This window comes from Lycium barbarum, chromosome 5 (genome assembly GCF_019175385.1).
Source record: "Lycium barbarum isolate Lr01 chromosome 5, ASM1917538v2, whole genome shotgun sequence".
NCBI classification, from domain to species: Eukaryota; Viridiplantae; Streptophyta; class Magnoliopsida; order Solanales; family Solanaceae; genus Lycium; species Lycium barbarum.
In genome coordinates, this window is record NC_083341.1 from 16,466,210 (window position 1) to 16,492,762 (window position 26,553).

The 26,553-nt window shown below is 36.6% G+C and overlaps 2 protein-coding genes and 1 non-coding gene across 3 annotated transcripts; 2 read left to right on the forward strand and 1 right to left on the reverse strand.

The window, feature by feature from the left end:
* Positions 1 to 1,272: 1,272 nt before the first annotated feature.
* On the forward strand, positions 1,273 to 14,914 carry LOC132640568 (centromere/kinetochore protein zw10 homolog). The gene is made up of 14 exons (XM_060357192.1): positions 1,273 to 2,027; positions 4,819 to 4,956; positions 5,079 to 5,249; positions 5,729 to 5,890; positions 7,960 to 8,193; positions 8,275 to 8,424; positions 9,325 to 9,417; positions 9,653 to 9,748; positions 13,043 to 13,171; positions 13,266 to 13,343; positions 13,434 to 13,592; positions 13,751 to 13,901; positions 13,993 to 14,075; positions 14,400 to 14,914. The coding sequence occupies exons 1-14, from the start codon at positions 1,470 to 1,472 to the stop codon at positions 14,481 to 14,483; spliced, it is 2,286 nt and encodes a 761-aa protein (XP_060213175.1). The 5' UTR covers positions 1,273 to 1,469; the 3' UTR covers positions 14,484 to 14,914.
* A 1,126-nt stretch (positions 14,915 to 16,040) lies between these two features.
* Positions 16,041 to 16,123, reverse strand: TRNAL-UAA (transfer RNA leucine (anticodon UAA)). The gene has a single exon. It is a non-coding gene; the product is annotated as a tRNA-Leu (tRNA).
* Positions 16,124 to 19,069: 2,946 nt separating this feature from the next.
* LOC132642335 (uncharacterized) lies at positions 19,070 to 19,952 on the forward strand (the record flags this gene model as incomplete). The annotated part of the gene is made up of 1 exon (XM_060359569.1): positions 19,070 to 19,952. A coding segment is annotated over exon 1 (855 nt), but the record flags the coding sequence as incomplete, so codon positions are not given.
* Between the last annotated feature and the right edge of the window lie 6,601 nt (positions 19,953 to 26,553).

The window sequence follows — 26,553 nt, forward strand, 5'->3', positions numbered from 1 at the left end:
ATATTGGTTAGTGTTTAATATGGGGACCATACTTTTTTTTAAGTGCTTAATTGGTTGGTGTTTTTTTGAATTTCTTAATATTGGTTGGTGTTTTATATGGGGACCACACTTTTTTTTTAAAGTATTTTAAGTATGTTGCTGTACAATAATTTCATTTGCTCCCACTAATGGGTTGATACGCATGTGGCAATAAATCCATCATTATTGATTTAATTGTTTGATATTCTAAGCACTTTTGTATTTTAAGTATGTTACTGTACAATAATTCTATTTGCTCCCTCTAATGAGTTGATACGCATGTGACAATGAATCCATCAGGCTATATGGGCCCACAATTTTTATTTTCAAAAATTGGAAAACGGATATATATATATAAGTATTTTAAGTATGTTGATGTACAATAATTTCATTTGCTCGCACTAATGAGTTGATACGCATGTGGCAATAAATCCATCATTATTGATTTAATTGTTTGATTTTCTAAGCATTTTTGTATTTTAAGTATGTTGCTGTACAATAATTTCATTTGCTCCCTCTAATGGGTTGATACGCATGTGGCGATGAATCCATCATTATTGATTTAATTGTTTGATTTTCTAAGCACTTTTTTTTTAACATTGTTTGTTTTTTTAATATGAGATTCACTTTTTTTTTTTTTTAATATTGCTTGATTTTGTTAATATGAGATCCACTTTTTTTTTTCCCGTGAGTTTGGATGTGGTGGGTTCCACTTTTTTATTTTTTTTATTACTGGTTGGTGTTTAATATGTGATCCACCTTTTTTTTCCCGTGAGTTTGGATGTGGTGGATTCTACTTTTTTTTTTTTATTACTGGTTGATGTTTAATATGAGACCCATATTTTTTTTTAAAAATATTAGTAGTTGTTTAAAATATGTGGGCCACAATTTTTTTTAAATATTAATAATTGTTTAAAATATGTGAGCTCACAATTTTTTTTTTAAATATTAATAGTTGTTTAAAATATGTGAGCCACAATGTTTTTTTTGAGCCCACAAACGGACGACGAAGTGGCTAAACTGGTGCTTCTAATATAAAATAGTAAAATAAGTAATACCCATGTAGTCATTTAATGAAATGAGCCAAATGCAGAGTACACATCACATTGCATTTAGTACAACAAACCAGAGCTGTGTTTGTCCACCCTACTCCCATTTCTATATAGTAGTAATAGTAAAGTAAAGTAATTGTAAAGTATTAGTAATATATACTAGTAGCATTTTTTTGTGCGGAGCATCCTTCAAATGTATTGGTCTTTAATTTTTGTCCCTTAAATTATTGATCTTTAATTTTTATGCTTTGTCTAAAATATATAAATTTTGAATTTCGCCTGCTAAAACTTAGATTGGCAGGCGGAGTTTTGTCTGAGAAACTCTGTCTTAAGGTGAACTCTATCTGAAGGCGGAACTTCAAATTCTAGAGAGAGAGAGAGGAGTTTTCCGGCGAAACAATGGACGTGTTGTTCAAGTCAATCAACGTACGAGATCTACTCTCAACATCACCTAACATCGACGACGTTAACTCACCGTTATCCGCACCTGATCTCCGTCTCCTCATCTCCCAACTCCAACTCCATTCCGTCGATATAAAATCCAAAGTCCGTCAGTACATCCTCTCACATTACTCCGATTTCTCATCACTCTTCTCTCAATCCTCTAACACCGTTACAGAATCCGAACATTTAACGTCTCGGTTATCCGATTTGATCCAATTGATATCGGATCATCCAGTTGAAACGCAAATTAAAGAGGTGATTGATGAGATTGTGGTGAAAAGTAAGGAGTTGAAGGAGAAAAAGGGGTTGTTAGGGTTAGTTGATGTGATTTTGGAGTTGAGTGATGGAATTAGGTTTGTTAAGGATGAGATTAAGGTGGGGAGAGTTGAGAAATCTGCGATAGCGTTAACGGAGTTGAAGAAGGCGGTGTTGATGACGTGTAATGATGAAACGACGACGAATCCTTTGGTTTATGGATTGTTGAAGGATGAGTGGACTGAGTGTTTTGAGGAGGTAATGATTTGGAATATTGTTTTTTTTTTTTTGTGTGTATATGATATGTTTCATAATGTATTTTATTATGTTTATTGTGTTGTATTGTATCTTACTGTATTGTTTTGATGAATACACCATTTGGATAGATTGGTTCGTTTTCCGTCATTTTACATTATCTCACACATTAGCAGTTTGAAGAATAAGACTGCAAGAAAATTAGGGTATTGGGGTAAAGTCGTAAAGATGCTATAAAAAGATAGGGCAAAGTAAGATTATTAGACAATGAGTAAAGACAAAATGAGAAAAATATATAAGGTAACGACGAGAACATAATGATGAATTTAGCGCTACAATACAATAAAATTTAACTGACAATCAAGAGAAACATTGTATTTAAATTAACAACACAATACTATACAATAGGTAACAACCATCCAAACAAGCTGTTAATTGCTAAAAGGATTAAAGGAAATGAATTCGTTTTTATCTGTTATGTTTATGGCGGAATATTTGAACGTCTTCTGTTAGAAGTTGAGGATTCTTATAGCTGAACACAACTATTTTGGGATTGAGGTTCATTTGTGAGTTGTCATTTTTTCTGTTGTAGCTTTTTTGATAGAATATTTGGGCTTTTACTGAAAAATATGTTGCGATAGATAATAAAGAAGTCTTTCTACTGAAAAATTGATGGGAGAATAATTAAATATTAAGTCTTTTTATTCTGTTATGCTGTTGGAAGAAATATTATACTGGCAAGAAGATATGGATGACTATCCCTCTGTGCATTGGACTGTGAGATATATAAAAAGCTAGTCTTTTTTTGACGAAGTAATAAGTTTCATTAACAAAGAATGCATCAAGTAGATGCAAAATTACAGAAGGCAATTTTACAAGGAGCTGAAATGACATAAAAGAGAAATTAGCTCGGCTTCTATACAGTGTGCTAGTCTAAAGTGAGGGTACTGATAAAATCCAGAAAAAGATCAGTACTAATTACTGGGGACAAATTTGTCCAGCAAAAAAGATTAAATAAATATTTAGCTTTCAGAGAATGATGAGGTGTTGACATGGCATCAAAACATCTTCTATTCCTCTCTGTTCATGTACTCCAAAAAATAGCTGCAGGAATCATCAACCAAATTTTCTTGATGGCCTTATCAACATTCCGTAAATCCAGCTTAGTTGTGCCTGTCTCATGTTCTGTGGCATGACCCAACTAAGGCCAAATGTAGAATATGCTCCATATATCAGTGGTTACTGAGCAATGCAAAAATAGATGATTTACTGTTTCCAAATTCTCGTTACAGAAAAAGCATCCTTTTACCAACGGGAGACCTTTCCTGCTAAGATTGTCTAGTGTTAGACTAGCTTCATGTAGGGCAATCCAGTTGAAGCAAATTATCTTGATAGGAAGTTTGGTTCTCCATATCAATTTCCAGGGCCAAGAGTCAATCACCTGATTTTGAGAGCATATCTGTTTGTAACAGTCTTTAACTGTAAATATCCCCTTTGAACCCCAACACATGGTGTCTGAAAGGTCTTCAAAAGTGTTGCAGTTCTCCGCTTTTGCTAACAATCCAATCAAACTCCCCATTTCCCAATCTTCTGTTTTGAGCAATTGAGCAATTTTTATCCACAGCAATGTTCAAAATGCTAGGGAATACATCTTTGATAGCAGTATTATCTAGCCATTTATCCCACCAGAAACAGTTGTGGTCACCATTTCCAGGTTTGAAATGGATATTTTGAGAGAACTCACAACCCAATGTGCTGATGAACTTCCAAGGACCAACTCCATAAGGGACATTGTTTATATTAGTATTCCAGTTATCTCTACATCCATGCTTAGCCTTGACCACCTCCTTCCATAGGTTTTGTTCACCATTGCCAAACCTCCATAGCTAGTCTTTTTATTTTAATGTAGCAACTTGTGTGCCATGTAGGGATGTTTTGGAACTAAATGGGTCTGAATAGAAGTACATGGATATAGAAGAATCTTATTGCTAACCTCAAACTAGTTTGTGGCTGAGGCATACTTGATTTTGATTAAATTAATGAGATTTATAAATAGTTTATCGGAACAAGATTTGATTAAGTTAGTATTCTGCCTTTTTTTTTGATCGGTAAGTTAGTACTCTGCGTTGCTTGCAGCATCTAGTTGTGCCAGTAAGGAGAGTGATTTGAATATTCAATTTTGAATTAAGCCTGAATAGGTAGGACGGGATACAGAGGATTCTTATAGAGGACACCAGCTAATTTGGAATTGAGGCATAGTTGATTGATATAGCAGCAGTTCATCATATCCTGTAAATCCAGTGTGGTGCAGTTGTGTCCGCTGTTGCTTGTAACATCTAGCTGTGATAGCAAGGAAACTTGCCACTATCTTTTTTCTTCCCTTACGCAATGAGATTGTTAATGAGTTACTGAAGAATATTTTTGTAATGTTATGTCACCTATCAAAAGAGAGAAAATATTGTAATATCTATGTCTTGGCGCAACAGTAGAAATTGCCTCCATGTGGTTAGGAGGTCACAGGTCAAGCCGTGGAAACAACCTCTTGTAGAAATGCAAGGTAAGCTGCATATGTAAAACCTAATGTGGTCCGGCCCTTCTCCGGACCCTGCGGGAGCTTAATGCACCTGGCTGCCCCTTTATTGTAATGTCTTTGTCTGTTTTCTTTCTGTGCTTATTTTGCAAGTCTGGGAGTTGGGGGGTGGAAGGTGGTGGGGGTTAACAGAAGATGATATATTGGTGATCTTTATTTAGTTTCTGTGATTCTTGTTTAGATGAATTGGATTTGGGTGTGTAGATGCAAGAGGTGCTTTTGCAATGTATGGACAATGCAGTGTGGTTTGAGCAAGAAAACAATACAGTTCACCTGAAGTATCAGTCGAGCATCAAAGGTGTTGATGGGATTGAGCTCCACACAGTTTTAAAAGCGATGGATGTGAGTTTGAACTATGCCTCTCCATTTTCACTGTATCTGAGTGTCTCTGATGTATATTGATATTTCTGGTAAACTTAGAGCAAATGCGATTAACTTTTTTTCATGAAATTTTTCCTTTTTAGGCAGTTGGTATTATGGATTATGGGCTGGCGAAAGTAGCAGATTTGATGATTAAACATGTAATAACACCAGTGGTGAGTTTTAGGTCAACTATTGTGATGGAATGGACTAATCAGGAGTCCGGAAATGGTGCCGATGCAATTCTGAAGATACTTCCATCTGCTGATCCAAATGTAAATGTTTAATGGTGACACTTCAGTTTTTCCTCTTGGCTAGTTATACATATTATTTATTATTTATGCATAAGCATCACTTCAAACTTGAATCCGAACATGTTTTATATTGAGAGAGCTCCATTTCTTTGGCATTCTGCATTATTTATTTACAAGAAAAGATAATATTTTTCAGAAGTTGAATGATTGTTGTTCGGATAACATAATCCACTTACCTGGACATGGTTGAATGATTTCCTTCAACTTTGTTTTAACCTTCTTTGTGGTTTTTGCGTTAATTTTGATTCTGTAATTCCCACTTGTGGGATTACACTGGGTATGTTGTTGTTGCAAGCCGAATGATCCGACCATTTTGTTTTACTTCTAAAATGAAAAAACAAAAAACAAATTCACCCTCTTATGCTTTGAAATAGAAGAGGACTCTAGTTGCTACTAAGGTTGTAATATCCATAATAATCAATTTATGCCTCAACATGCAGGTTGACAGCATGGATGGAGCAAGTATGTACTCTGTTCTTGTTGATGTTGTCAAGTTTATCAGTAAGTCTTTGTGCTTTGAAAATAGTGCGTGGATGCTCTGCTTTGGAAGATTAACATGGCCAAGGATGTCAGATTTGATAGTATCCAAATTCCTCTCCAAGGTCCAATTCAATACACTTACGCCTTAACATAGGGGTTGCTATTTGCAATCTAAATTATTAGAAGTCATCTTTCCTCTGTGCCAATTATGAATGCTTTGATATTGTTTAGATCCTCACTGGGAATTATTTATGAAGGACCGTTAACTTTTATTATGCATCCCTGCAAGTATACCTATTAGTTATTACTAAATGTTCAATATATTGATGTGTTAGTTTGGGTAATTCACACTTTCATATAGAAGCAAGGTAGTTCTATGTATTGGATGAAAGGATAGGTAATTGTAGCAAATGTTGGTGCCATTTGATTGCCTGACTTTTCAAAAAGAGTTTTTTGAGACATTTTTTCAAAATATATACTGCAAAATGAGTTCTTTTATTATATGGATATAGATAAAATAGCTGGGAGTTACTCTGAAGAAAGCTAGGAAATATGAGCCAATGTATCTGGCTCAACTTCGGTGAATTTGTTGAAGTGTGCCCTGTTTTGGCTAAAGTTATGTAAATTATCTGTTTTTCCTTGAAAGATTACAAAGATCCAATGGGCATAAGCAGTTCATTAAGTTGCTCTAGTACGTTTTCTCTTATTTGGATGTGATAACTTAACGATGCCTCTGACATATACTTTTTTTTTTTTTTTTTTTTTTTTTGAGATGGTAACAGTTAGTCTATATATCCACAGGTTTACTACATCCAAAAGTGTAGTCCCCCTCCAAAAGTGTTACAACTTACATTGCCCTGACTATTACATTATATCATAACCAATCTAAAGCTGTATAAATATCTACTGTCTGATCTATCATTTCCTGCTTACACCAAAAGTAGTATAATCCTAGGCAATTTAACTTCAATCTCTGCATGCTACTCTGTTTGTCTTCAAAGCATCTCTGATTTCTCTCCTTCCAAACTGTCCACCATATACTTGCTGGGACAATCTTCCATCTCTCCTCCGTCTTTGCTGCATTTCTATCTCTGTTCCAACACTTCATCACCTCTTTTATGTTACCTGGTTTCACCCATTTAATTTTCCTCATCTTGACAAAGATCTGCCAAAGCTGGTCTGTCCACTTGCAATGTAAAAAAAGATGGTTGACTGTCTCTGCTTGTTCTCCACATAGGTAACACCTAGAACATAGTTGGAAGCCTAGCTTGTTCAAATTCTCATGAGTCAGAACTGCCTCCTTTGCTAATAGCCATGAGAAACAGTTTACCTTGTAAGGTACTTTTGTTCTCCAAATCATCCTCCAAGGCCACCCTTCCACCTGAGTATTTGTTGAGTTCAAGTCTCTGTATGCAGATTTGACAGTGAAGCACCCTTTGCTGTCAAGTTTCCATACCAAAGTATCACTCTCCTCTGTTAAGTTGTTAAAGTGAGCAACTGTGTTGTAGAAGTCTGCTATCTTTGGCATTTCCCAGTCATTCAAGGATCTTCTAAACTGTAAATTCCAACCCTGACCTGTCCACATTTCAGCCACTCTAGCCTGTTGAGCTTGGCACATACACTTTTCCTATCATATTTATTGAGCAGAAATTATTCTCAGTTCCATTTCATCTCCAATGGGGAAGAAAAGATGTTAGTGTGACCTGTGTCCTTTCATTTGCATTGATGTGCCCATGTTGAATGGGTGTAGGCACTTCACGCAAATAAAATACACAAAAGTACAAGCAAAAAACTGCACGTATTCCTATTTGATATTTACACCCTTATTAGATCTGCACCTTTAACTAAGTCCATGTGATAGGCGATGTGACTTATATCTCTATCTGTGTAGTTAGAGATTCTTAGCAATGCAGTGAAAAACGAGTTTGAAGAATCAAGTGTTTTAGTGCATGCTTGTGTGGATGATTCTCTCTTCCTTAGTGTATCATATATCTCAAAAGTTTTTCTCTGACTGGCAAAATGTGCATTATCAGACTAATGAAGGCATCAAATATATACTGTTTTTTATTCTTTTGGATAGCACTTCATAAAAGAAAACAACTGATTAGCATGCACAATTTCTCATTGATGACTAGGTTGGTGATGGGTATTTCATAATGTTGAATTCACAATTTTGATATTCTTGTTGCAGAATGTGCCTGATGCTGCTTCCAAGCTAGCGGACTTTCAGAAAATTGTAAAGTGCACATCTGACTTTGAGGCAAGTTTGAAGGAGTTAATGTTCATTGCTTCCTCTGATGGAAAGGATGAAAGATTGAGCAAATTTGCGGATAATGTGGAGGTTCATTTTGCATCGAGGAAAAAGGTTGAGATTTTGGCCAAGTCTAGAAATCAACTCTTACAGTCTGACTTCCGCCTTCCTGAAGTAAGTTCTAACTGTTGTACTTTTGCGTTTTAAATTTTCAATGTTTTAGCTTTTGAATGTGCTGTAGTGCTCTTTCTGCAGGATATCACTAGGAGAAACTCTAAAGTTAAGGATGATGATAATGCTGAAAGTTCGTCTGACCTTGTTGTCGATTTGCTTTTTACATCTGAGAGATGTGTGGTGTCTGAAGCAGCTTCAGGACTAATGAAGTTAGTTCATGGAACACTCAAGGTCAGTTCACTGAAGCTTAAAAAATCGCACAGATTTTGTTTACTTGTTGGCAAACCAAATTGGTCTATCCCCTGTCTCCTTTGCTTTTCCTTTAAGTTATCTCAATGGACCTCGGTTTGCTTACTTCGTTTGGCTCTATTTTCTGTATTTTCATATAATGATTAGGTACTAACTCGTCTTCTCTATTAATGCCCATCCTGTAGTATCAAGAAATTTCTTGATATAGAAGATGCTGCGAATTGACTTTTCAAGTCAAGGCAGCACTTTATATTTAGCTTCTATTCCAGCACTGCTAGACGAGGTATAGGAGGGTGGATTTTCAAAGCGAGATAAGTTGGAATAAGATCAACAATTAGATTTTATTAACCCCCTGAGCTTTCTTCTAGTGGTCAGAGGGTAAGGCATGATGTATGGGTTAGGCGCATGTCACCGGTTCGAACCCTGCCGCATACAAAAGCCTGTTATTCAAGTGGAAAAGCGTAGAGGGTTAATGCCTATTCTCCACTGTGCTGGTGGGAGGGTAGCATGTACTAGGTGGAATTACTCGAGGTGCGTGCAAGCTAGCCTGATACCACCGTCATACAAAAAAAGAGTATTAACTTAGTTTATAATATTCTCATATTCCAATGGTTTGTGTTGTGCAGCTCCTTTGTTTAATGTATTGAGGCATAGTGAGTTTTAAGGCTGCAGATTCTGTTGTAACCAATGGTATTTGCTAAGATATTTTGCATATTTATGACTTCGACTGTCAGCTGTTTTTTTTCTTGTCAGGACTGACGTTGAAGGAAGTTTACTAGTCTTGCATCTCTGGCTCTTCTGCCCATTTTTTCTTATCTACTTGTACTTTTTCCTACATCCTTCCCTCTAATGACTCCTGCGGAAAATGGTTCCAATATGCAGGAAGTTTGCTTGTCATCTCCTAGAGTGGGATTGGAATTCTATCACGCTGCTAGGGACTCTCTACTTCTTTATGAAGCTGTCATACCTGTCAAGGTTAGTGTAGAACATGTTTTTTGGTTCTATCCGGCTTTTCTCTATCTCTTATACATATGCGAATGGATCGAGCAAAATGTTTCTTTTTCTTTCTTCATCACAACCCTCTGAGTCTTCAGGGCAAGGGCAGTTTGGCGTCAGTCTTATATAGCTTTTTCATGATCATAATTCCTATGTCATTAATACCTATTCTTTTCTTCTTTGTCTTGTTTTCCTCCATGTTTTGACTTCAAAGTTTGAAAGGCAGCTTGATTCCATCAACCATTCTGCCGTTCTTATTCACAACGATTGCCACTATCTATCTCAGGAGATTCTTGGACTTGCATTTGAGGTAAGATGAAATTTTTTTGTTCATTTCTGTTTTAGTTGATTTTATTTGCTCTGACTTTGCATATCGTACTGCAAGAAAAACTGCTCTCATCATCCCAAATAGGTGTCCAGTTTGATTTAATGTGATCATTAGGAGATTAACTAGGGGAACTAGGGGCAACCACTCATCTTTTAAATTTCAAAAATGAAAGAAAAGAATTTGAAGATTTGGATTTTATTAAAGTACCCTGTCTGACTTTTCATGTAATGTTATGTGGTAAAACTTTCATTTTAAGAAAGTAAAAGTAGTCTTTGGGGCCAGACCAAATACAAGAAGATGAAATTTAAATCTATGATAGGAGCAATAAAACAACACAGTATATTTACATGATTTTCCAAGGTTATGGTGTGTGTCCTCTAGCATGACCTTCTATTCTTAACCCAGCCATTTGACTTTTTCATGAGTTCATTAGAGTACCAGAGGTTCGTTATTTTTTGATAGATAGAGACAGTCCCAGGGGATATATTTGGTCTTTCAAAAACTAGGGATGAAACTAGAAGGTTTCATATGGGTTTGGCAGCCAATATCTTTAGTCCAAACCCTGCATTTATATTAAAAAATCCACGGCATACATACAAAAACTAAAATCAGTTCCTACTTACTAACATCTGATATCGCTATCCTAGAATTTAGAACCCATAAAGTTTAAATCCTGGCTCCACTTCTGCTGCCGCTGTATGATACAGGTGCGTATGGTGGTCCAGTAATAGTTGCATAGATCTATGCCAAACGTTTTTTGTATTAACTATTTTGGATATATATTTGAACTAGTGGAGTTAGCCCGTGCTGTGCACGGGCCCAACATATTGAGAAAGACTTGTATATCAAGTGTAAATATTTGCGAAACAGAGGTTATGCACTGTTTTTGTGCTATTCAATTCAGTCTTAACCAGCTACAGTAGCTATAATAGCTGAACAGTAGAAAACATATGCATTCTTCAGGTACAACAGCACAACCATATTCTTATTCATCATTTGCCTAGTCTAGTAGTGAGCCTTAGCTACTCGGAAAAAAAACAGCATAGGAAAAGTTCTTTACCAAAAAAACAGCATAGGAAAAGTTTTATTTTACCTTCACTCATAATCTACTCTACTCATTACATTTTCCTCCATTATGTGACATGTTTCACATGAACCATATTTTGGAATGATGTTAATCACAGAAGGAAGGGGCAAGAATAAACAAAAATGTTGATCGATGACAACACAGGTAACCATAACAAAAAGACTCTGTGCACAACATGTGGATAACAGAGTCTTTTTTATGTACAATATGAGGACAAAACTACATAATACAGTAATCTAGTTCAGCCTTAGTTAAATACTGTAGGTATATAATATTTTAACTAAAAGAAATGCTACACATCTTGAAGTACATTATAGGCACCCCTGAATTTGTCAAATGTTATGCATCTTCAAGCACATTATGCCAACTTCATAATTCAGCATTTCCGAAGAGTATAAGTTTGGTCCCCAAGTTGGTAGTGAACCTTTCCCATTCCAAGAATAGCATAACAGGAAAAGTCATGCAATACATTTCAAAACCAAATATTAAACACCAACAACACAAGATATAGCAGATAAACCAAGTAATATGACTATCCACCCTGCTTGGAAGTAAACATTATTTTAACAGTAAATAAAAAGAGAATTATCATTAACTTGAAAAGAAAGGGGTTCTAAAAGTTGGTGATAGTAAGTTACTATTTGGTCTCAGTAAATTAAGTTATTTGATTTACTAAGTAAATTATAAAATAGAAAAAGATAAGCAAACTGATTACTCAATAGCAGCTTATTAAATATCTAAGGGCATGGGCCATGGATATTGCAGTTACCTTAGCTATCCCAATACTTTATGTTGTTTTGGTCATTTAGCCTGTAGAGAGAGAATGGATTTTATCTTTCTTTCTTATGGTTGTGGTTTTGACAGTGACTTAACTGTTATCTCTATGGAAAGATAAAAAAAGTTAACTGTTATCGGCAACCATGGTAACATCAATGTGTTGCACATCTGGTTTCAGATTAATTAACAAAATTGTACCTCTAATCTCATGTTTGTATTAGATGCTAAATAAATAACAAAATCACTTACCAAATCACAGAAAAAGGAAAAACAAGCAAAACTGTATCTGCAACTGGAAAAACAAAAGCAGGGGAGAAATTGGCAATCCTCCTTTTCAGTTTAGCAGAATACTTTAATTTCGCAAACACCTCTAATGCAAGTCCGCAGTGGCGGATCCAGGATTTTTATCCAGGGTGTTCGGAAACCGCTGTGCTAGCCTGTTCCATGTTGTTGAGGGTGTTCAAAACATATATATCTACATAAACTCAGAAAATTTACCCTATATATACCGTGGAATTTTTTGCCGAGGGTGTTCGGGTGAACACCCTGGCCTACCTTTAAATCTGCCCCTGCAAGTCCGGATGTAGTATAAAAAATAAATAACTCAAGATCCATTGTTACTCACCTTGAGAGAGTTGAAACAACTGCAATTGAAGGTTAAACGATTAAAAGAGTAAAACGGAACTCGCGAAACAGAAGCGTAATAATATATCACCAATCAGCCTAAAATTTTAGACAAAACGAAGCTAAATATATCATGGAAAACTGGAACATATTTAAATTAAAAATTAACACAAGGTTAAACCTAAATAACAGTGCAGACAAAAAAAGGTCGAATAAACAAAGGAAAAAAACGGGGGAAAAACTTACCTATACAGGGAATGTTCAGTGAGAGAGAAAGGTGAAAGTCGAAGCAAAGTGGAAGCAGACGTAGAGAGCTCCATAAGAACGTGTTAAACACTGAGGGAAAAATAGAATAGCGGGCGTTAAACTAAAGTTACAGCTCTCCTAAGCAGGTGAAAACCACCTGAATTTACCAACATACCCTCGGACGATCCCAAGCTGCTCTCGTTAGCCGCTTATATAGTTTTAGTAATACCATGGCATAATCAAGAAGTGAAGTTGCCCAAGTTACCTTATTTAGCATGGCTGAGGTATAGTACCTAAGCCTTTTCTTTTGAATATATATGCATACACTAATCATGAGTTTTCTAATGCTTATTAAGTTTTGCACCATCTATGATCTGAATATGACATGAGCAACAACAACAACATAGTTATTGAAGAATTGAAAGGCATTAGGTCTCAAGCTTTCACGTCTTTCTTGATTGTACTAAATGTGTTTTCGCACTTGTGATTCCATCTGTTCTTCCTTTGCACTATTGGTTAAAGCTGACAGTTAATTGTTTCAGTACCGCTCAGACTTTCCAGCTTCAATGAAGGAGCTTGTTGTATTTGCTGATTTAGCTCCAAGATTCCAGATGCTTGCCGAAGAAGTTCTACAAAGACAAATTAAACTCGTCATTTATAACCTAAAACAGGTAACTTTTCCCCCAGAGCATGCACAAGTTCATATTAGTTCCCTACAGGTTTACATCTCAGTGATTATATTTGCTGGAAATCATGTGATCCTAGGCTATTGATGGGGCCGATGGTTTTCAAAATACTCACCAAATGAAGCAATATGAATCTGCTAAGTTGAGCATTGACCAGGTACAGTTTACGGATTTGTGCTGCCCTGTGGAAATGGTTTTTCCTTCAAATATTCGATCCTAACAATAGGACCTAAGCATTTCTCTGCAGGTGATTTTCATACTTGAGAAAGTATATATTATATGGCACCGTTTACTCTTACCTTCTGCCTACAAGAGAAGTATGTGCATGGTGCTGAATGCAGTCTTTTCTAGAATAGCAAATGATATCCTCCTCCTAGATGATATTGCTGCAGAAGAAACATTGCAGGTGAGGACCAAATCTTTTTCTGTTATTTGACCAGAAAACTCCAGACTCTGCATGTATTAAGCCATCGAATTATGTGAGCAAAAATGAGTTACCAGATTAAAGTAGCAGATATTTTCTTACGGTTCCTTGACCTTATAGGATGATTTGTTTGTTTACAGCTCCAAAGGTTGATTCATCTGCTATTCGAGAATCTGTCTTCTTTGTTGGACTCTGTATTGGCTATCAACCAGACAGGAAAGTTGCAGGAATCTCCTGCACAAACTCTTGATGATCTTATTCCATCCCTCCGGAAATTACGCAAACTAGCAGGTATTTTTATTGTGGCAAGTGCTTATTCTAGAATGAAATGATTCTCAACCTTACTTTTTTTTTTTTTTTAAACACTGGTCATTGTCAATAGATCTCCTGGACATGCCATTGAAATCTATTACTGCAGCTTGGGAGACTGGTGAACTTGACAACCATGGTTTTAAGCAATCAGAGGTATGTATAAAGAAATCAAACATTATTTAAGCTAGTACTAGGATCTCACAATTGGTTGCGTTGGTATGTGCTATGCTTCACGTCTAGAATGAGGATCAATAACAAAACATCCTAAAAAAGAAAAAAATAGTAATGCAGTCTGAAATTTGCTAACCAAGTTGACTTAAAAAAGGTTTCTTGTTCGAAGCATCATGGCTTTCTGTTTTCCTGGTAACCAGAGTCGATAACCATTTACTTGTCATTGGAATGCTTTAGCTTGATGAAGTGTCTTTTTCTTGGGCTTGAATTATCATGCCATATTTATTAGCTAAGCTGGTTTTGCAGGTTGAAGACTTCATCAGAGCCATATTTGCAGATTCACCGCTGAGGAAAGAGTGCTTACGAAGAATAGAAAGTACATATTACTAAGCTTTAAGTTACAGTTAGCTCATTTGTTGCTACAGCTAGTAGTTTACTTGTGCCGGATCTCTCTTAACCTCGATAAGTTAAGCGATCGCTTCTTTTGCTTCAGAAGCCTTCTATAGTCCATTTATTCCGAGTGTTAAATCAACGAATTGCTATCTTTATGTATTTAGTGGAATTTGGTAGTTCGAACCATAGAATATACTTGATAGGTTTTTTTTTTTTTTTTTTTGAAATGTAAATCGGTTCATTGTACATTTATGAGCATGGCTTAAAACTGACAGACAAATGACACATTTTAGATTCTTTGAGTTGATTGGAATTAGAGTAGGACTGCATTTTCTCAATTTAGCAATTGTAATGTGAAAATATGTTTGCACTGTCCGCTGTTTTTTTGGGCTGTTTTATTTAAGTCTGTTGTCCCAGTTACTTGTAAATTCTTTCGTTTTTGTAAGCATAGTATTTGTTAATCGTTCCGAGTATTTCAAACTTTGAATGTTTGTGACAGAAAACACTGCAAGCATGTGCATGTATACCCATTTTGAATAAATAATACCTATAAGGAGCACCATAGAGTATCCTAACAGTCATGAAGTTGGAAGAAAACAATGGGGCACTAGTTTTCTAAACAGGGGCCAAAAAATGTTAGGTGACATACTTTTGTCCATATTTTGGTGAGCAAAGTTATCCGATACATATACGATGAAAGAATGTAGGTATCAATTTGACAACTAAGCTGTGACCAAGCTGATTAATATGTGCCATTAATATTAAAAAGGAATTATATTGCCTATATAAGGACTGAAAATGCATAGACAGAACTCAGTTGAAATGGTCGTGCTCACTATCCCTTTTACCTTCTCATATAAGCCTATTCCCTTCTCTATATTCTTCCTTCTAAATCCTACTAATAAGCTACTTTATTGATGATGGCTATCTGGACTTCGGAATTAAAAGTGTTGATCTTTGCGTGGACTTAGGCAAACTTTCAAACAACGATCAACAAAATGAGAAAGTTCAAAATTCATACTAGTAGAGTGTAATGCCTAGTGAATTTTTCTTTTTCTTTTTTGAAAAGGGTGGGACTCAATTTAACAACCTGAATAAATTTACTTGCAATATGGACATTAAAAGCTTTATAAAATTATAATAGTGACAAATATTGTGAAACCTCTGAAATAAAAGAAATATTATAAAAATTGACAGGAAAGGCGCTTTTATGATACAACGCTTTTCGGGTAAAAGTTGATTAAAAAAAGTGACTTGCACCCACTATTAAAAATTATTTTGGGAATTTAAAATAATCAAACACCAAAATTGTTTTCATTGAAAGTCTTTTTCTCATAGATATTATTATCATCAAGAAAATACCTTCTGGAAAAACTAAGAAATGTTATGAGTGAGTGTATTACTTTGTAATATATTAACACATGAATATATATTTTAAAAAATGACAATGGTAAAAAGCTAAGCGCAACGAGTTTAATTATAACTAGAAAAAGAAAAAAATGAAAATATATTTTGAGAACTACGCAGATAAGTTTATAAAAGAAAAAGGTAATGTGCTGGCTATGGGGTTCGAACCCATGCGCACTTATGTGCAGAAGATCTTAAGTCTTCCCCCTTAACCTCTCGGGCAAACCAGCTCGTATGTTCTCTGTGTCTGTGAAGTATATTATATTATATTATATTATATCAAATTGTATTTCAATGAAGTGTTTTTTCATTATTATTATCTTTATTTTTATTATCAGGGATGATTTACTGTAGTTTTGCATACCTTGTCCTATGAGATATCATATGACCATGGTTTGGTGCCAAATTTCAGATATTTTTGAATTTGACTTGTTTGATGCAGCCTGCAGAGGCGGAGCTAGGTTGGGCCAAGGGGTTCAATCGAATTTCCTTCGACTTACACTCTATATATAAGGTTAAAATTATTTTTTATGTATATATATATATAGTAGATGTTGAACCAGAGGCGGAGCCAGAAATTTTGGTAAGGTTGTTCAAATATTGACGAGTATATAATTTTTTTCTGATGAATAAGTGCAACGAAATTTTTTTAACATCATCACTGCACACCCGCCTTAAAATTTATGGTCCATTTGATTTCGCAAGTTATTCTTGATTAATTTCATTACTAGAAAACTCTTACGGTGATTACAGTTTTAAATGACGACAACAACAAACAGCAACATACCCAATATACGTAATCCCACAAGTAGAGAACAACAAGAGGCATTCCGAGAATGTTACAAAGCGAGAGATAAAGACTAATTGATTTTTTTTTGAAAAAAAAAAAGAAAGAAAGAGAACAAAGTTGGATAATTAAAATGTTCACATAAGCAATTATAAACGAAAAGAGAACAAAATAAGTGGTAGCTAACTTGCTATTAGATCTCGTTGTCTTCTTTTTAACAATACGTCTTCTTCTTTTTTAGGAAATAGGAAGGAAAGAAGAAAGACTAAAGGAGCTTCAACAAAGGAGTCCAACGTAACTCCAAACGAACATAGGAATAAACCAAATGCAAATCATAACTCAAATACAAATAAGTTTAGTCGGACATGGAAGAAAATAAGTGCAATACAAATCAACCAAGTAGCTTTAGACATTGTTTGTATGCTTTGGAATACATTTTCTCTAGGAAAACAAACTCCTTAAAAATGAGGAAAATGATTTCTCTAAGAAAGGGAAAACAAGTTCCATAATCGAAACAGTCCAAGTCCATGATCTACACATTTGAGATCTTACAGGAATGAAACTCTTATTGCCAAATCTTTATGGGATAGGAAAATTCCATTCAGGATTTCTTTTCACCTGCTGAGGGTTATTTTATTCGCAACAAAACCTCTACTGATGAGAGGGTTCAAAAAAGTTACTTCTTACAGCTGATGTGCCATGTTTAGTACGTAAATCATCAAAAATCCAATGTGACTTTATCTCTAATTTACATTTAATCTAATCTGACTTTTTATTCTCTAATTTACATTCGATATTAGCTCGGCGGTTCTACTGTAAGGAATCATAACCCAAGAAAGATAAACAAAGTAAAAGGAGAATCTTCAGCATGCAGCAAGGCTAGTTGGAGGTTCATATTTGAAACCTTTAGGCAACATATACTACAGTAAAGCTGCAGAATTGTAGTATACTACCGAGGGAAAACTATTACTCCTAGTTTAAGCTCTACAACAAGTTTCAAGCTTTACAACATTCAAATATGGTAGCAGCGCGATTTCAGTTAAGAAAGCTCTTTACAAGTATTCCTTAGAAAAGAGGATAAAGGTCTTTGTAAAGACTGCAAGGTCATTCCGGGTGAGAACCTTACGACCCAACATAAGCTTTTGGTGATGGATTTGGGGATTACGAGGAAGAAGAGGAAGAAGGTCGCGGATGACCTGCCAAGGATCAGGTGGGGGAGTCTGACTTTGTCGAGTGCCCAGGAGATGGGGGAGAAGCTGATGGCTATGAGGGCTTGGGAGAGTAGGGGGGACGCGAGCAGTATGTGGGATAGGACGGCGAGCTGCATTAGGGAAACAACTAGAGATGTCCTGGGAGTCTCGTGAGGTCGCCGTGGTAGGCGACGTGGGGACTGGTGGTGGAATGGAGAAGTCCAGGGAAAGGTGGAAGCAAAGAAAGTGGCGTACGCGAGGTTGGTAGACAGCAAAGATGAGGAGGAGAAACGAACGAATAGGGAAAGGTATAAGATTGCGAGAAAGGAAGCGAAGTTGGCAGTTTCGGCAGCAAAAACGACATCTTTCGAACGTCTATATGCAGAACTAAAGGACAAAGGCGGGGATAAGAAGTTGTTCAGGCTAGCCAAGGTGAGGGAGAGAAAGGCACGGGACTTGGATCGAGTAAAGTGCGTCAAGGACGAGGATGGCAAAGTATTGGTAGAGGAAGCTCTCATTAGACGGAGATGACAGTCATACTTCCATAAACTCTTGAACGAGGAAGGTGAGAGAGACATTGTGTTGGGAGATTTGGAGTACTCTGAGAGGCGTCGCGACTTTGGGTATTGTAGGAGTATAAAGGTAGAGGAGGTTAAGGGTGTTGTTCGCAGGATGCGCAGGGGAAGAGCTACCGGTCCTGACGAGATCCCTGGGGAGTTTTGGAAGAGTGCGAGCAGGGCAGGTTTGGAGTGGTTGACTGGATTGTTTAATGTTATTTTTAAGACGGTGAAGATGCCTGAGGAATGGAGGTGGAGTATGATGGTCCCTTTGTATAAGAACAAAGGTGATATTCAAAGTTGGAACAACTATAGAGGGATCAAACTGTTAAGCCACACTATGAAGGTGTAGGAAAGGGTGGTGGAGATGAGAGTGAGAAGAGGCGTGCCCATTTCAGAGAACCAGTTCGGATTCATGCCGGGACGCTCGACTACAGAAGCCATCCATCTTGTGAGGAGACTGGTGGAGCAGTATAGGGAGAGAAAGAAGGACCTGCACATGGTTTTCATTGACCTAGAAAAGGCTTACGACAAAGTGCCAAGAGAAGTTTTATGGAGATGCTTGGAGGCCAGAGGTGTACCTGTAGCGTACACTAGGGTGATCAAGGAAATGTATGAGGGAGCCAACACCAGGGTAAGGACAGTGGGAGGAGACTCGGAGTACTTCCCAATGGAGATGGGGTTGCACCAAGAATCAGCTCTTAGCCCATTTTTATTTGCTCTAGTGATGGATTGTCTGACGCGGCGAATTCAAGGTGAGGTGCCATGGTGTATGTTATTTGCGGATGACATAGTCTTGATCGACGAGACACGCAGCGGAGTGAACGCTAAGCTGGAGGTTTGGAGACAAACTCTGGAGTCTAAAGGATTCAAGTTGAGTAGGACCAAGACAGAGTACATGGAGTGCAAGTTCAGTGACGTGACACACGAGTCTGGCGTGGAAGTGAGGCTTGGTACCCAGGTCATCCCAAAGAAAAGAAGTTTCAAATATCTCGGGTCTATTATACAAGAAAATGGGGATATTGATGATGATGTCTCACATCGTATTGGCGCAGGGTGGATGAAATGGAGGCTTGCTTCAGGAGTGCTGTGTGATAAGAAGGTGCCACTAAAACTTAAAGACAGGTTCTACAAAGTGGTTGTGAGACCGACCTTGTTGTACGGGGCAGAGTGTTGGGCAGTCAAGAGCTCTCACGTCCAAAAGATGAAAGTTGCGGAAATGAGAATGTTGCGATGGATGTGTGGGCACACCAGGCGAGATAGGATTAGGAATGAAGATATCCGGGATAAGGTTGGAGTAGCATCAGTAGAGGACAAGATGAGGGAAGCGAGGCTGAGATGGTTTGGGCATGTGAGGAGGAGAGGCACAGATGCTCCAGTGCGGAGGTGTGAGAGGTTAGCTATGGATGGTTTCAGAAGAGGTCGGGGTAGGCCGAAACAGTATTGGGGAGAGGTGCTGAGACAGGACATGGCGCAGGTTCAGCTTATCGAAGACATGACCGTAGATAGGAGGTTTTGGAGGACTCAGATTAGGGTAAAAGGTTAGTAGGTAGTCGTTGTTTCGATCTATAGTCTATTGCCCTTTGTTTCTTGCTACTATATGTGGTTTCTTGTACTTCGATTATCTTATTTATCTGTGGTAGCTACTGTTCCCTTTTTTTCAGACTGTTTTATTGTGACTTATTCGCTTTCTTTAGTTTCATTTGCATTCTGCTTTGAACTGCTTGTGCTTATATAACCTTTCTCGTTGTGATTTCTCTTGAGCCGAGGGTCTTTCGAAAACAGCCTCCCTGTCTTCCGAGATAGGGGTATGGTCTGCGTACACTTTACCCTCCCCAGACCTCACATTGTGTGATTTCACTGGGTATGTTGTTGTTGTTGTCGTTGTTGTAAAGCTCTTTACAAGTATATAGGGAATGGATTCTCTAAAGCAAGTTGGTTGAATTCCTTCCCAAGAATTTTGAGGTATGTTGCTATCTGTACATGCTAGTCAATGCTAGTCAATGCTTCACTCATTAGTGATATGGTCTATTTCCTCGGCAAGTCATATTGTACAATATCAGGTCCAGCATATTTGGAATCTCTGGATGTCGCTGCAAAGGCATAGGCGAAAATAAATAATTATCACGGCAAGCCCATGGAAGTAATATCAATTATTGCATCATGTTGTTGGTTGTTGAAGAAAGAAGCTGATGGACTCACACTAAGAAGGATGTGAAAAGTGTCGCCAGATAGCTGTGGAGGATAATTGTGAATCAATTCATCATATACCCTGTATTACGAAGGGAGACCAAACAGTAATTCACCACCATTATTATGAAACCAGAGCAGCAGGAACAAAAAGAGTTTACCCGCTTAACATTGATTTTCGTGAAAGACACAGATAGCATTGAACAACATATTTTAGCGTCTGTAAACAAAGGCTTCTAGAAAGTTTGTCTACCAGTCGACGCAAGACTTGTACCAGTAACTGAACACGTTTGGGTGAATCACAACAATAGTTTAGCCCTGCCTCTTGCATCAAGATTTTCATAACTATGTGCGTTGCAGCCTGCACAGACATAACAGTGGTTCCATTTATTAGACCCAAAGAAGATATAATCTGTCCATATCAGCAGAAAGCAATATAGTAATTCAGAACAAAAGTTGACAAAGTAGAAAAGTCTGCAAAGGAAAGTTTGCTTATCATGGCTCACTTTCAAATGAAGATATGCATTTTACTGCTTGACAAACTAAAATAGATTATACTATATATATGAAATGAAGAAGGATTTGGAGCGAGTGGGTGCCCATTGCTACGAAACTTGACAGGAGGGATGGAAAGGCAACCTGATAACAAAGAGGTGATGTCCTAAATAGTTCAAAGACATGCACAGTGATACAAATATACTTTGGTCAGCAAAGCTCTAAAGAAATGAGGAATCAATGAGAAATAGTAGAAGATACACATCGACTCAAGTTGCTGGATTCTTACATGAGAAAACTAGAAGAATGCAAAGAGCAAGAAAAGGGGATTCGACAAAAGGTTTATTCCAAAATAAACCAACTTACGCCACCCATCAATTAATCTGATAACCATGTCCAAGTTCCAATAAGTCAGGCTCCTTGGTTCCCCTAGCTGTCAATTACTGTTCCACTCCAAGACATATACAATTCATGTTCTTGGTAAAGAAGCACAATATGACCACTTCATATTACCTACAAGAGATAAATATTTGTTTACAGAATGTTGAGAATTTGACAGGAACTGGCAGACCAACAGTGCATTGTCGACTAGTTAATCAACTCTTTTGTTCAATCCTTTTCTAGAATTCCTTGGTTTCTCTATCAGCAAGATAGCATCACATAAGTACTTAATACAATGTTAAACACCACAAAAGGAATATTAATTTTGACAACTATAAAAAGGATCTCTCTAGCAAATGTTCACACTTCCCAAACTTCTAGTTTATTTCAAATAAGCACTGGGATTTCGGAAGAAGAAAGGAAGACCTCCACTAACTAAAGTAGTGACTTCAATAAATGATACTCCGTGTTGAAGAACAGATTGCTGCTCTAATATTGACCAAAGTTATTTTCAAATTGATTAGTCAAACACAAACCACTATTCTCCAAAGTACTTTTTCCAAAAACACTTTTCAAAATAAGCAGATTTTGGAAGTTGGGTCAAACAGGTTATTAGTTTGACTAGGCACGAAGTTGAAGAATGTAAAGAACACTTTAGAATCTTGTGAGATGCTGTGATAGCATCCACAGTGGCATACCTCCGTTAAAGGTGGATGGGCTTCAATGGGAAATCAAGAAGATAATTATCGTGAAAGAAAATCCCAAGAATTGTGGCGACGACGTGACTAGATGCCACACATATTTTATTGTCCAAGTCCAAACTCAAAAGGAGGATGATTTGGACCCACATGAAGCTCAAAAGAGCTGCACATAGTGGCCCAAAGGATAGTGATAGGAGCTGCCACATGGAAGGACTAAAGGAGCCCAAAAGAGTTGACTCTACAAGCCCCAACAAGGACTGTTTTGCACGTGCAATTAGGCCCAACAAAGGGCTGGTTCTCACGCCCAAATGTGCAGAAAATAGGCATGTATTTTTGGTGTTATTTGGTTTAACTTTCCTTCGATTTTGTTAGCTAATTTTTAGGAAGAATTTTGGTATTATTTTTACATGCTTTCCTAGTTTAATCCTAGTTAGGTTTTATTAGTTATTATTTCCATAAGAGTAGAATTCGACTCCCATTCTATTTGGGATAGGTTTCCCTTTATATAGGGTTGGATTTTGTTATTAAATATTATTATTGAAAGTTTCTCTATTTTACACCTTTGTGTGGTTACTTTGGATTTATAAGAACGATTCTTTTTAAGAGGTAAGATTAATTCGTACTTGATATCTTTGGTTCTTATTCGTAAATTAAAGAAGGTAATTAGTCTTATACTAATTATTGTCTCTAATTTCTTCGAAATAGGGGTCTAGATCACCTTTTGATATAAGTTCTTGAATTGACTCTATTAGTATCTTAATTAGTCTTAATCCGCTAATTTTGAATACTAAGACCAATTAGGGTTCTTATCACTTAATCTTGAAATTTGGGGATTTTATTCTTGAATTTCGCCTATCTTTATATTCTTGTCTTTAATCTTCATATTTTCGCTTCCGCATTATAATCTTGTTTTGTTCAAATAACCCGATTCTTATCATGCTGACTCTTTCTTGATTTTGAGGACCAGCATCTACTTTTCTGTACCTCAAGCTCACCCGTGCATCTATTTTTGGCCTGTCTAACTGACCAAACTTTCTGCTCTTCTTCTAATTATGCTGGTCATCTCTTCCATTCTTCAACGTCCTATGTAATTTTTTTCCTCTGGAAGGGCCTTCTTGGCGAAACCCATCCTCTGCTTTGCTCTTGATGTGTGGTCTTTCATTCTCATAAATTCATTTAATAACTCCAGAATTCAAAATGTTTACATATGAACTACATGTACAGAAGTTGAGCACAGTATGAGCATTTCTGATGATAAATCACGTGTATATTTATAATCATGTCGGAATAACGCTCTCATAGAAGATGAAAATGAAATATTTTTGCAAAAGACGAAATTGTAGGCAGGCCTGACCTTCCCAGTCCGTGCATCACCATAATCCATGCAGTACAGGCACGGAGCAATGAGTTGTGAATCCAGAAAAAGGTTAAGAATTTCTGGCCCTTGTGGATCATCAAACTGCACAAGAAAGTGAATTCAGAACATCGTATTAGTACTCCTTAGGATAACTGCACAGAAACGTAAGATCAAGGGTCACATTACCATACATTAAAGTGAGTCTTTTCAGGAAATCAGATTTGTATTTTGATAAGTATTATGCAGATTAGAATGTAGATGGAATTTACTTGCATGCAATTATTGACTTTCAAAAACAGAAGTGGAGAAGAGTCATGGCTTGATATTTCATGCATGAAACTGATCTTAATGCATCTACAAAGTTTGCTGTAAGTATAAGGGAATTGAAAGACTCATCTTCTGCTGCATTAAGGGAAAATTAACTGCAGTAAAATAGCTTCTAATATCAATGCAGTGCAGTTATTCATGCTAGACTAAACTCCGTTATTAAGTTTAATTACTCAACTTCTGGTCCAACTAAAAGAATACTGAAAAATCAATTAGTGAAAGCAATATAATGAGAACTAGTATATATTTGTTTTTAAGTTATATTATCACCTTTGCTAGGGCACCAATAAGATTCAAGCTGCTAAGCCTCACAAATTCCTGAGGCTTCCCAGTTGTAAAAATTCTGAGAAATGGGTCAACGTAAAATGGTATGTTTGCTGCATAAAAAGAAAGTATTAGAAGAATAAACTACTTCTGAAATAACAGGAGCCAAGAACAATTTCCAGTTCACTCTGCACTCAGTCTACGATCCCTTTTACTTGTGCCCTTTCACAATCCACTAAGCAAATCAGGAGGGCAGAAGGAAGAGGATGAAACCATGGAAACCATTGAAAAAGTGCATAAAAGTCAAATGTTTGCAGGCACAATGTGCAAACAAACACAAAAATGATAGTGTTATGAACATTTACAGTTCATGTTTGGACTACATTAGAAGCAGAAACCATGGGAACTGTCAACCTTTTAAATTATTTTTTAGAAAAAAGAGGCACAGGCTAGGACGGACATATAAACGATAAAGAATAACATAGATGAAGAACTAACTTATGAAAAAAAGGATTGCACTGGGTACAATGTTCTTGTACGCATTCAGATATGCCAATACAACTGTAGTATTGCAATAACACTTAGGTCAATGAAAAGGTAAAACAAAACTCGTCTATTTTAAAACCTATTAAGTTGAATCTGTTGTTTTGATAGATATGTGCATACTCATTTGCATCTGTACTAATTTACTCACTTTTTAAGAGTAGATTAACAAAGATTTGGCATAAAATTCATTTTAGTGTGAAGCACTGAAGAATCACGCTACCTTTGATGAGCACTGTTCTTGCTTCTGGAAGAGAGGCCAAACACTGCACTCATATAGCCATAAAAGAGTGGTTGTTACATATCACGAAAGAGGCACAAGGTGGTCAAATAGTAAACTACAATATGATAACATCAAATCCATTTTATGACTGTCATCCTCTTGATACCAGAGGATCACTGACTACGAAATCATCTATTCAGTAAGAAAATTTCACTTTGTGAGAATTATGTCTTGTGTGTAGTGTGTACAGTTTCCATGTAGCCATGAGCGGAAATCTTGTGTACAGGCTATATTCTTATAATTTTTCCCTTCATCTGCATTTTAAAGTTTAAACCCAATCTATTACTGCCTTCTAGCATTGCACTGCATGAATATTACTTCAAAAGCAATTATTCAATGAGTTTTACCTTTCCTGACGACACTCTGTACATATCACACTTGTATTATCCATAGAACTGAAGTTACTATGCAGATTTTAAACGCAGCTTGTTACTCATATTCCAGTGCCATCATCTAATTATACTGGTTGTGATATGAGGTATCCACGGAAAAATACAAACTGATTTCTGCATTTATGCTGGTATGTCAGTGTTTTATGGACATTTCAATGGGGGGAAAGGCCTAGGACCTTTATTCCTAGAAATGCTCCTCTTTCGTTCTCCTACGTTATGGTCATCAAATATTCTAACTCTCATGCACACATGAGATGCTATAACCTCTTATCATCTTAACATTAAAAAATCATGAGACCACGAGAAAGAAAGACAACATTCAGACTGTAATAGCAAATTATTATAACTTAGGTATGATTCTAATCTTTGATAGAGCACATTCTAGTCAAACAAGTTTTGAAACAAGAGCAGGAAGAAGATGCTGTTGAAAGCATGCTTATTTTTGTTGAGTAAAACTTTTACATTTTTCTTGATAGCAAACATGTAAATATAAAATGCGTGGACAAGATGTAAAGTTGATGATACAAGCCAAATCAAGGTATATGCAAACCCACAAGGAGAAGTACAGTGGTATAATAGGATATATTCATCTGAAGTACAGCAAAAGCATTACAAACTCGAGTTGATTCCGCCATGGTGAGTGATGAGGTTAAAAACCTCGAGTACACTGCTGTTACTTCCTGAAGTGAAGAGAAAAGTTAAGCTTCACGTACACTGTTAATACTTCATGAAGTAAAGAGAAAAGGTAACCTTTGAGTGCACTTTTAATACTTCCTAAAGTGAAGAGAAAAGTTAAGCGCCACAAACTCGTAGCAATTTAGAGCTCCTAGTTCATCTACGTCTTTTGCCATAACATTGGATGTATATGGCTTATCTTGAGCAGCAAACCAAAATTGGGAAGCAACAGAGTTTGTGTGAAAGAGCTACAACAGTCCAGGTCATCAAGTGATGAAGGTAAAAAATAAAAATAAAAAAAGGTTATCAGGTTTGTTATAAGCTAATTGCTGATGTCTCCTGCTCCCTGCCTGAAGACTAAGTGCCTCACGCGTTTGTTTTTTGCTACTTAGAGAAAAGGCTTCATATGGATTCATTGACATGAAATCATGTTTTTGAACAAACCCTATCAGTTTCGAATCTTAATTTCAATGTGCAAGGCTCATTGCAACCATCTTCAATCTATTTCAAATCCTACT

Bases quoted from the DNA above. Each gene is read 5' to 3' on its own strand.
- LOC132640568 (XM_060357192.1), top strand. From the start codon at position 1,470: ATGGACGTGTTGTTCAAGTCAATCAACGTACGAGATCTACTCTCAACA. The intron at 4,957-5,078 runs GTGAGTTTGAAC...TTTCCTTTTTAG, and splicing joins CAGTTTTAAAAGCGATGGAT to GCAGTTGGTATTATGGATTA. The intron at 13,593-13,750 runs GTGAGGACCAAA...GTTTGTTTACAG, and splicing joins CTGCAGAAGAAACATTGCAG to CTCCAAAGGTTGATTCATCT.